The sequence below is a fragment of the Terrapene carolina genome, unplaced genomic scaffold (genome assembly GCF_002925995.2).
Source record: "Terrapene carolina triunguis isolate 2854851 unplaced genomic scaffold, T_m_triunguis-2.0 Scaffold94, whole genome shotgun sequence".
Classification (NCBI taxonomy): domain Eukaryota; kingdom Metazoa; phylum Chordata; order Testudines; family Emydidae; genus Terrapene; species Terrapene triunguis.
The window spans coordinates 3359829-3371286 of record NW_020664445.1 but is presented as its reverse complement, the minus strand read 5'-3'; the positions used below and the strand labels follow the sequence as shown (position 1 = coordinate 3371286).

Here is an 11458-nt window from a genome sequence, read left to right as displayed (position 1 = left end):
CACACACACACACACACACACACACACACACACACACACACACACCCTGCTAGTCTTTCTAGTGACAGACCTGCTAGTCATTCCAGTGACAGAGAGCCCAGCCCTGTCCGGCTAGTCTTTCCAGCGACAGACCCACCCCCCGGCCCCGCCCCGCTAGTCATTCCTGTGGTATGCCTCTTCCTAGCCAGCTGCTTATTCACCCTGCAGGGAGAATGTGCCTTTTAGCAGACCTTGTTAGAAAACGGGCAAAGGCTCATTTTTAAATACTGCCCTTGGAAGCCTGTTCTAAACTTGCTCATAACAAGCCCATTTACGGCCCTGCCCGGGCCCTAGAGGACATTGCTTTTCACTGGGCTACGCTGTACGGATGCTGCACGTATATCTGGCATGGGCTCTTGCACCTCTTCTCCAGATCAGTGAGCCAGGCTACTCAGCCACTGACTGCCCCCCTGGAGCAGGGTGGATGGGGCTGTGACGCCCCACAGACTGACTCACTGGCCAGGGTGGTAGAGCAAGGGCTAGGGGTGGGGCAGTAACTTACTGCTGGTCCAGGCCAGCATCATCACTAGCCCTACCCCGGAAGACCAGGCAGAAGCTGGGAGTCGCAGTGCCCATGAGAGTAGGTTGAGGGGTGCAGTGTATGCACGCCTTGGCTCAGAGCTGTGTCTGATGGCACCATCCAGCCCTGGCTTTTCAGTAACAAGCCTGGTGCACTAACAAAGCTCTTTTCCCCCTTGCAGTTTACCGTACAATCAGTATTTCGGAGGTGTGTCTGCTTTAAACAAGGAGCAATTCGTAAAAATCAATGGATTTCCTAATAATTACTGGGGCTGGGGTGGCGAAGATGACGACATTTATAACAGGTAAGACCCAAGCTGGAACATGCTATTGCTGTGCAGCTAGAAGCCTCTACTAGCCTGGGCCCTCAGCACGGTTCTCCCTGTCTGTGTGTGACTTACGACCCCCGGGTAATGTTTAAAGCAGTTGGCTTTAGCCCATGCTGTGTCTGCAGCCCTGCACACTAGAGCTTTCCCTCCTCTCGCACTCTGTGGGCAGTGCCTTGCCAGAGGTGCATTGGAGTGGCCAGAGAGCCTCAGTTTCACATGCTGCACACACGTGCACTAAAAGGCCAGGGTTTCTGTGCGGAGCGTGTATGCTGTAAATTGCACTTCCAGTGGAAGAACTCTTCAGGAACATGGAATCCTTCCTGGGGAGACACTAGCTGGGAGCGTCCGTCCGTTCCAGCTCCCGTGTCGTATGGTCGGGGTGGGTTGAGGGGCTGCACTGAGCTCCTTGCTGGCTAGGGCTGTGTTTGCTGGCCACCACAGCCGTTTGGGGCTCTCCGCCATCTCTGACCCTGCAGCACAGCCCTAGTAGGGAAGTGGGAGGTGGCGATGGAGTCTCCTCTCTGGCGCAGGGTTCTGATTTCACAGCAAGTCAGAGAAGGGGAGCTGGGAGCACACACCCTAATAGCCTCGCTGACAGTGCTGTGTTCATCCAGAGGAACTGTCACGGTGCAGGCTGATGCAAATGCAGAGCTCCAACCTGCAGCCACGGATGGCCCTGGAGCACGGGGCGCCCTGCTCACTGTTTGCCCTGGCTCCCAGTCCAAGGGAGCTGGGGCAGGGAGGAGCAGTCAGACCCAGTGGCAGAGGATGTGCCGTGGGAGCTCTCTGAGCAGCTTGCTGGTGGTGCTGCTCTTGGTGTGAGGCCTGAGAGATGCCAGGTCAGGGCCATGGGTTCAGCAGCAGCAAGATTCCTTCTGTCTTCCAGTATCTGCTTTCTCCTCACTTGCTATGTTAGGTGATTCCTCCCCAGCGCTGGGGACAGTGGAGCTGGGAAGGCCTGCAGAGAGGCACCTCAATCCAACCCCCAAGTCACTCACTCAGGAAATGCTCTACAGCTCAAGGTGGGGTGGGGAGAAGAGCTGTGGGGCACTGGCTGGGGTGGGTCTGTTCAGCATCCCGTGGCAAGTTCTCTGCATGTGGGAGAAGCGAGAAACCTCACCTGCACGATAGGAACACAGTCGCTCTGAAACTCGGCCCAGTCTGGAATCTTGCAGTTCCAGTACGCGGGGAATGGTGTCTGTCAGCAAAATCTAAGCAGCTGCAAAATACTAATGTGTAAAATAGAACACTGAAAATTCCAGGAATGAGCATAAAATACCATGGAAACCAGCACAGGGAGCTATTTGCACAGTGCAGCTTGTGCTTATATTTTACAATTTTTTCTGCACGGAGAGCAGACCAGTAGTTTTTGGAAATCTCCGGCATTTTGATTTTTCAGTTCACACGTGAAAGGTTTTACTAACCTCTGTTTAGTCTGAAATGTTTTTCTACCCCTTGGCCTTGTAATAGGCTTTTGTACTTCTCCTGAGTTTATGAAACAACTTCACACAAATGTTGGCTGAGACATCTGTAAATGTTATGGTTTACCTATTTAAAGAAAGCAAAACTAACTTTGCATGATGTCACCTGCTTAAAGGAAAATTATATTCTCTTTGTAAAATGCTCTGACATCTGAGGCTGGAAACCGTTACAGAAGAGCTAGAGAGCATTAGAAAAGGGAGAGGGAGGAGTGGTATAAAATCTGAAATCGTAGAATCATGGAAATATTGGGTTGGAAGGGACCTCAAGAGGTCACCAAGTCCAGCCCCCTGCACTGAGGCAGGACTAACCCAACCTAGACTGTCCCTGACAGGTGTTTGTCCAGCCTGTTCTTAAACACTTCCAGTGCTGGGGATTCCACCACCTCCCTCGGAAGCCTGTTCCAGAGCTGAACTACCCTGAGAGTTAACATTTTCTGCAGCTTTTGACTCTATGTAGTAACAGCAAAGAGAACACAGAAAAGGGCCAGCTGACCGGTGTTAGAAAAGCTTGCTCTAGTGTGACATTTCCTGAGTGGCAAGAGCTCTGTCTGTCAGATTTGATGGGATCTCAGTAAAGGCGAGCTGCATTTAGGCTACACTGGTAATAATTAGGATTGCCAGAACACTTTACAGCTTGAAAGCACTTTCCCACCATTTTGGTAGGAGCACAGAATATCTTCCACCAGAAGGTGTAAAACTATATCTACGTATTGCACATAGTGTCTAACCACAAAACTTTCCCCAGCCCCCAAGGATGGGCAGAAACAGACCCAGCTTTAGTCCCACACTCTGATTTCATAATATGCAGAGTTAAAGCTGGAGCACTAGTAATGGTAGTTTCAAACAAGCCCAGCACACTCCCGGTTATTCGAGTAGCATGGGGGACTCCAATTTTAGTCAGGTCATTGGGAGTTCGGATAATTGAAAGGGCATGAGCGACAGGGAGCCCCTCTGCAGTTCCGTGGTCACAGCCCCGCTCACTCCTTCCCATGACAGTGGGGCTGGAGAGCCATTCTGCAGCAGCATGGCCTCCCCCACAGCCTGGGTCTCTGCTCTGTCCTCTGAATGTGCATTATTCCCTGCTGGGGGCCAAAGACGGGATTCGGATAACGCAGCAGTTCAGATGGCAATTGGGTTTTGGAAAATCAGGAGCATACTGTCGTTATAATGTAGGTGTGTGTATACGGAATAGTGCGGGTGGAGCAGACAAATGAGAGACTGCTGTGGGAAGGTGATGGAGAGCCAGTTAAGGTGGGAAGAAATGGAGATGGGTGGATCCTGTGGGGTGCTGAGCATCCCCAACTCCCTCTGGAGTCTGTGGGAGCTGACAGCACTTGGCACCCTACAGGATTGAACCCATAAGCGTTAGCCAGGCGTAGGAGTTCGGAATATGAAGCCAGAGGGTAACAGCAGAGTTCCAGTGCTGACCTCATGGGCAGTTCTGCAGAGGCACTGGTGCACCATCTGGACGGGGAGTAGTTTTGAAAGCTAAGGCGGCAGTTTTTAGTGGGTGGCCCAAACTAAAAGAGAGTGTGGCTACCAACCCTGCTAAATGGCACTTAACACTCTACACACGCACACAGAGAGAGCGCAATTTAACTTTCTACTGCAAGGAGAGAGACGGTGTCATTAACCCCATACTGCAAATTCGTCTTCTGTATGTATCTAGCAGGCAGAACTGCAGCTTGGTTCAAACCTTTCTGCTTTCTCACTGCATTGCCTTCTCAGCGGGATTGCAAATGGCAGATTTGGAAATGACCTGGGCCATTGCTTTAGCTCAGGACGCTTTACCATTGAATCAGCAGAGCTGTGCAAATAATGGATTTTTTCAGTTCACTGGCAATTCCAAATAACTGGGGGTGGGGGGGGGTAATTGTTTTGGGTTAACTCAAAACCAACATTTTTTGGAATTTTAAGTGAATCAAAAAAGTCAGAAAAACTTGTGTTGAGTCAAACAAAATATTCAATTTGAAACAAGGAGAGTGAGGTAATATCTTTTATTGGATCAGCTTCTGTTGGGGAAAGAGACGAGCCTTCGAGCTTACACAGAGCTCTTCTTCGGATCTGGGAAAGGTACTCCGAGGGAACATCTACACAGCAACTAGACACCCGCGGCTGGCCCGTGTCAGCCAACTCAGACTGCCAGGACTCAGGCTGCGGGGCTGGTTCATTGCTGCGTAGACTTCCGGGCTCAGACTGGAGCCTGGGTTCTAGGACACTGGGGCTTTAGGGTGTCTCTCTCACCCAGTGACCATTTAGGTCATTCATTTTGACATTTCCAGAACTGTTTTTCTTTTCCTCTGACTGAAACAATTCGCCAAAATTGGCACAAATTTGTGAAGTGTTTTGGTTGCCTGAATCTGCATTTTTGGGCCAAAAAAAAAAAAGTTTTGAGTAGAAGTGGCTTTAACTGGGTACTCAAGTACTTATTAGGAATAATAATAGCCTCTTGATATGTTTACTTTCGCAGGCTGTTTTTTAAAGGTATGAGAATATCTCGCCCAGATGCTGTAATTGGGAAGTGCCGAATGATTCGCCATTCAAGAGACCATAAAAATGAACCCAACCCACAGAGGTGTGTCCATCTCGCTTCACCTTCTTGACAAGTTAGAGATGCTCTGAAGGCGGATAGTTCCAGATTATCCCGCTTTCCCCTTACTATGTGGAGGTCTGATCACACAAGTTACTTTACTGAGTGGGCCGAGGGTTCACACAATTATTGCACCTAACCCAATGGAACATGCTGGGATACCCAGATGCAGGATTAACTTTGAACCCTTTGATTATTTCAATCCGGGTTGGCCTCCGAGCCGCATATGACAATCTTCAGAAATTCGAGGGCCGGGATGCACCTGCCAGCTCGGGGCTTCAGCCCTGTGAGAAGGAGGGGGTCTTGGGCTTCAGTCCCGCAGAAGGGTCCTGCCAGGGCTCAGGGCTTGAAGCCCTGAGAGCCCTCTCCCCACTGGGCAGAAGCCCCTAGCCCCACCACCGCAGGGCAGAAGCCCCAAGCTTTCCCTCCTCCCAGTCTGGTAGGCAGAGAATGGGGGGGGGGGCATAGGGGACTATATAAAAGAGCTGCATGTGGCTCGCAAGCCACAGTTTGGCCACCTCTGTTTTTAATCCTTTCTTGTGGCCATTGAGCCATATAGCTGTGCTGCGGGGGGTGCGGTGCACTGCTTGCAGTTCCAGGTCATTACAATGCTAATATTACAATATTCCATCATTTTATTTTCACAGGTTTGACAGAATTGCTCACACAAGAGAGACAATGAATTCTGATGGCTTAAATACTCTGTCATACAAGGTAGTGAAAACTGAGAAATACCCACTGTATACAAAAATCACAGTGGATGTTGGCTCACCAAATAAGTAGTGTTGGAGAGGCAGAAGTGAAGACTTAGAAGCTACCAGGGATATCTAATCCATAGGATTTTTATATGTACTGTTTTTACTACAGTCAGAATGAACAAGAAAGCCTCATTCAGCTATGCAAAGTTTTTCCCAGTCTCCTGGACAAGGGAGACTTTTTAATCCCAAACTTGACTTTACACAACTTTCTAGCTCTCCAGTATTTTTATAAGTTTAGAAACTGTAAATAAGAGTTGTAAATATTTACATTGCCAGAAAATGCTGGACATTATGTATCTGCTGCAGTGCTCCCCACAGAAATATTTTATTCAAATGTTATTGTTCACAAACAAATGATGAATCAGCAATTACTACCCATATTATTTCTTCCATATGTTAAATTAGCTAGACGAGAACACTGCTTTAAATTCTTTGCTGTTGTTACTTTATGAAGGACTGGAAAATGCTGCTAAAATTATACAAGTTTACACTTTGCATGAGATTTTTTTAATGGAGGCAGTATCCTTTATTCTCGTCTAACGTCAACCAAACCAAATGTTTTTTTCTTTAATTTTATGCAGAGCAAGTTTTGGAAAAATTGATCTTACAAAATCTGTAACAGCAACAGATTTTATTATCTCAGAGGGGATTTTAATAACTTGGGTCCCAATCCTCCAGTGAGCACTAAATAGACAGGACATTTAGGCTTGGTGGGAGCTGCACAGGACGGTATAAACATTATGATTGGTGCAAGAAGTACTGTCTCCAGGTGACCTGCACGGAAAGATGTCTCTTGGTAGACAGAGCAGTGTAAGATACATTCTATTTTTTAAGAAAGGCAATTTGGTTGTAATTATGGGCTGAAACTATAGTCTTTTTTAAATAAAATTTACTGAAATTCGTTTACTTTCGTAAGAGCTTATCACACTATTTAAATACCATATACATTTCACAAAAACAAAATGCATTTTTCTTAATGTTGTACATAAAACTTGAATTCATTGTTCCTTTTGTTTTGTGATATTTTAAGATGACGTGAGGGAAATTTGGTTTTTAAAAGAGACATGTGTATGTTAATACCTTAATTAAACTAGGATGTAGCATCACTGTTAAACGAGGCTTAAAAATAGCCTGTCCCCACAATGACAGGTTCTTATGTGCTTCATGATGTATGAGCCATGTATTCAGTTTGCGCTACAGATTTGTCCATGAACTCTTGCACTCTTTAATGCTTTAATACTAACAGGACAGTAAAGATCAGGCTTACTTTGCTGATCTGAAGCCCGCACTAAAAGTGTGTCTGCTAAGATGTGAGAAAGTGTTCCAGGTCCATACTCGTTTGTAACTTCTGCAGCCACTGAGGAGTGTACGCTTTTTTGTTCCTGGCATTTTTAAACTGCAGAAAGGAGGCAGTGCCAGCCTATACACCTTGCCTTTCTGTATTATGACATTATGAAAACCCCTTCAGCATTATGGCATTTAGAGCAGGTCAGAATTTCACCTCAAAGCACCGACATCTCAGCAGAGTTTGTGAATTTTTTGCCACCTTTCAACCAGCTCAATCTAAAATGGGTTATGCTAATTGGGCCCGATCCAAAACTCTCAGGAGTCAGTGGGAGGCTTAGCAGGAGCTCTGGATCAGGCCTGTGGGGTTACTTCTGCATCTAGGTGTATTTACCCCTTGGAGAGTAGAAGTGGAGCCTAAGTCCCATTTGTTTTACACAAGGAAGGAAGGAAGGGGCTGATCTAAAGATTGGGGGCGTGGGGGGCTATTTTATTTTGGCCACTGGCTCTGGCTGAAGGCATGGACAGAAGCCCCAGTAAGCCCATGGGGTACCTGGGGAGGTGCTTGCCCTTCAGTCTGATTTGTAAGGGCTTGTCTACCGACACAAGTTAAAGTGAAGCCAGTGTGGACACTCTCTTACCTATTTGGAACTGGTTCTACCAACACAAGCCAAACCCATGTGAGCATGTCCACACACACAGGTGCACCAAATCTGTATACAACAATCACACCTTTAGTTAAACCAGTACAACTCTGGCTTCTGATCAGTCTGAGGGTATGTCTACACTACGAAATTAGGTCGAATTTATAGAAGACGGTTTTATAGATATCTGTTTTATACAGTCGATTGTGTGTGTCCCCACATAAAATGCTCTAAGTGCATTAAGTCAGCGGACCGCGTCCACAGTACCGAGGCTAACGTCGACTTCTGGAGCGTTGCACTGTGGGTAGCTATCCCACAGTTCCCGCAGTCTCCGCCGCCCATTGGAATTCTGGGTTGAGATCCCAATGCCTGATGATGCAAAACAGTGTCGCGGGGGGTTCTGGGTACATGTCGTCAGGCCCCTCCCCCTCCGTCAGAGCAACGGCAGACAATCGAGTCGCGCCTTTTTACCTGGGTTACCTGTGCAGACAACATACCACGGCAAGCATGGAGCCTGCTCAGCTCAGCTCAGCTCACCGTCACCATATGTCATCTGGGTGCCGGCAGACATGGTACTGCATTGCTACACAGCAGCAGCTAATTGCCTTTTGGCAGTAGACGGTGCAGTATGACTGGTAGCCTTCATCGGCTATCTGGGTGCTGGCAGATGTGGGGCTGCATTGCTGCACAGCAGCAGCCCCTTGCCTTTTGGCAGTAGATGGTGTATTATGACTGGTATCCGTCATCGTCATATTCCAGTTCGATCAGAGGCACCTTTGTCTCCTGGAGACTCAGTCCTGCCGGCAGTCCTATTGAACCGTCTTGACGATGATGGCTAGCAGTCGTAGTACAGTATCTTCTGCCAAGCACCCAGAAGATGCCGAGGGCTATCAGTCATGCTGCACCGTCTGCTGCCAGCTTAAGATGTAAAAAATAGATGGACCAGATTTGTTCTGTATTCATTTGCTTCCCCCTCCCTCCGTGAAATCAACGGCCTGCTAAACCCAGGGTTTTGAGTTCAATCTTTGGGGGGGGGGGCATTCTGTGTGACAGTTGTTTGTGTTTCTCCCTGATGCACAGCCACCTTTGTTGATTTTAATTCCCTGTACCCGTACGCCATGTCGTCAGTTGCCACTCCCTCCCTCCGTCAGTTTCGCGCCTTTTTTCAGACCAGACGCCATAGCAGTGGGATCATGGAGCCCGCTCAGATCACCGCGGCAATTATGAGCACTATGAACACCACGCGCATTGTCCTGGAGTATATGCAGAGCCAGGACATGCCAAAGCAAAACCAGGACCAGCCGAGGAGGCGATTGCAGCGCGGCGATGAGAGTGATGAGGAAATTGACATGGACATAGACATCTCACAAAGTACGGGCCCCAGCAATGTGCAAATCATGATGTTACTGGGGCAGGTTCATACCGTGGAACGCCGATTCTGGGCCCGGGAAACAAGCACAGACTGGTGGGACCGCATCGTGTTGCAGGTGTGGGACGATTCCCAGTGGCTGCGAAACTTTCGCATGCGTAAGGGCACTTTCATGGAACTTTGTGACTTGCTTTCCCCTGCCCTGAAGCGCCAAAATACCAGGATGAGAGCAGCCCTCACAGTTGAGAAGTGAGTGGCGATAGCCCTGTGGAAGTTTGCAACGCCAGACAGCTACCGGTCAGTCGGGAATCAATTTGGAGTGGGCAAATCTACTGTGGGGGCTGCTGTGATCCAAGTTGCCAGGGCAATGAAAGACCTGGTCATATCAAGGGTAGTGACTCTGGGAAACGTGCAGGTCAGAGTGGATGGCTTTGCTGCAATGGGATTCCCAAACTGTGGTGGGGCGATAGACGGAACCCATATCCCTATCTTGGCACCGGAGCACCAAGCCACTGAGTACATAAACCGCAAGGGGTACTTTTCAATGCTGCTGCAAGCCCTGGTGGATCACAAGGGATGTTTCACCAACATCAACGTGGGATGGCCGGGAAAGGTACATGATGCTCGTGTCTTCAGGCACTCTGGTCTGTTTTGAAAACTGGAGGAAGGGACTTTCTTCCCAGACCAGAAAATAACCGTTGGGGATGTTGAAATGTATATCGTTATCCTTGGGGACCCAGCCTACCCCTTAATGCCATGGCTCATGAAGCCGTACACAGGCAGCCTGGACAGTAGTCAGGACCTGTTCAACTATAGGCTGAGCAAGTGCCGAATGGTGGTGGAATGTGCATTTGGATGTTTAAAAGCGCGCTGGTGCAGCTTACTGACTCGGATAGACCTCAGCGAAACCAATATCCCCATTGTTATTGCTGCTTGCTGTGCGCTCCACAATATCTGTGAGAGTAAGGGGGAGACATTTATGGTGGGGTGGGAGGTTGAGGCAAATCGCCTGGCTGCTGATTACGTGCAGCCAGACACCAGGGCGGTTAAAAGAGTACAGCAGGGCACAGTGCGCATCAGAGAAGCTTTGAAAACCAGTTTTGTGACTGGCCAGGCTACGGTGTGAAACTTCTGTTTGTTTCTCCTTGATGAACCCTCTGTGCCCCCCCCTCCCCGGTTCACTCTACTTCCCTGTAAACCAACCACCCCACCCTCCCCTCCCCGCTTCGAGCACCGCTTGCAGAGGCAATAAAGTCATTGTTACTTCTCATTCATGCATTCTTTATTAATTCATCACACAACTAGGGGGATAATTGCCAAGGTAGCCCGGGATGGGTGGGGGAGGAGGGAAGGAAAAGGACACACTGTAGTTTAAAACTTTAACACTTATTGAAGGCCAGCCTTCCAATGCTCGGGCAATCATCTGGGGTGGAGTGACGTTCTTGGGCGTCTGGGTGAGGAGGCAATGGGACTTGGGGAGGAGGGCTGTTGGTTACACAGGGGCTGTAGCGGCGGTCTCTGCTCCTGCTGCCTTTCCTGCAGCTCAACCATACGCTGGAGCATATCAGTTTGATGCTCCAGCAGCCGGAGCATGGACTCTTGCCTTCTGTCTGCAAGCTGACACCACCTATCATCTTCAGCCCGCCACTTGCTCTGTTCAGCCCGCGATTCATCCCGCCACCTCGCCTCTCGTTCATATTGTACTTTTTTGCACTCTGACATTGACTGCCTCCACGCATTCTGCTGTGCTCTTTCAGCATGGGAGGACATCTGGAACTCTGTGAACATATCATCCCGAGTCCGCTGTTTTCTCCTAATCTGTGAAGGAGAAACATTTGCAGCTGGTGGAGGAGAAGGGAGAGGTGGTTAAAAAAGACACATTTTAGAGAACAATGGGTACACTCATTCACGTTAAATTTTGCTGTTCACATTACACAGCACATGTGCTTTCGTTACAAGGTCACATTTTTCCTCTTATATTGAGGGCCTGCCAGTTTGGTGTGAGAGATCACTCACGCAGTGCCAGGCAACAGAATTCGGCTTTCAGGCAGCCATGGTAAGCCACAGTCTTTTGGCTTTTTTAACCTTCATAACATGTGGGAATGGCTTCAAACAGCAGCGCCCTCATTTCCCATATCAAGGACCCATTGGGTTGGCCATTTTTCAAATGGGTTTGCAATGTAAAAGGAGGGGCTGTGGTTTCCGGGTTAACATGCAGCACAAACCCAACTTACCCCCCCCCCCACACACACACACACCCCCAATTCTCTGGGATGATCACTTCACCCCTCCCCCCACCGCGTGGCTAACAGCGGGGAACATTTCTGTTCAACCGAGCAGGAACGGGCACCTCTGAATGTCCCCTTAATAAAATCACCCCATTTCAACCAGGTGACCATGAATGATATCACTCTCCTGAGGATAACAAAGAGAGATAAGGAATGG

General features: G+C 48.7%; 1 protein-coding gene across 1 annotated transcript in view; it reads left to right on the top strand.

The window, feature by feature from the left end:
• The window catches only part of B4GALT1 (beta-1,4-galactosyltransferase 1), a 63648-nt gene extending 56926 nt beyond the window's left edge, over positions 1-6722 (top strand). The window contains exons 4-6 of the mRNA XM_024203072.2: positions 741-863; positions 4839-4943; positions 5606-6722. Of these exons, the coding sequence (XP_024058840.1) occupies positions 741-863; positions 4839-4943; positions 5606-5741 (364 nt within the window). The 3' untranslated portion in view covers positions 5742-6722. The remainder of the gene's footprint in view (positions 1-740; positions 864-4838; positions 4944-5605) is intronic.
• The last annotated feature ends 4736 nt before the right edge of the window (positions 6723-11458 follow it).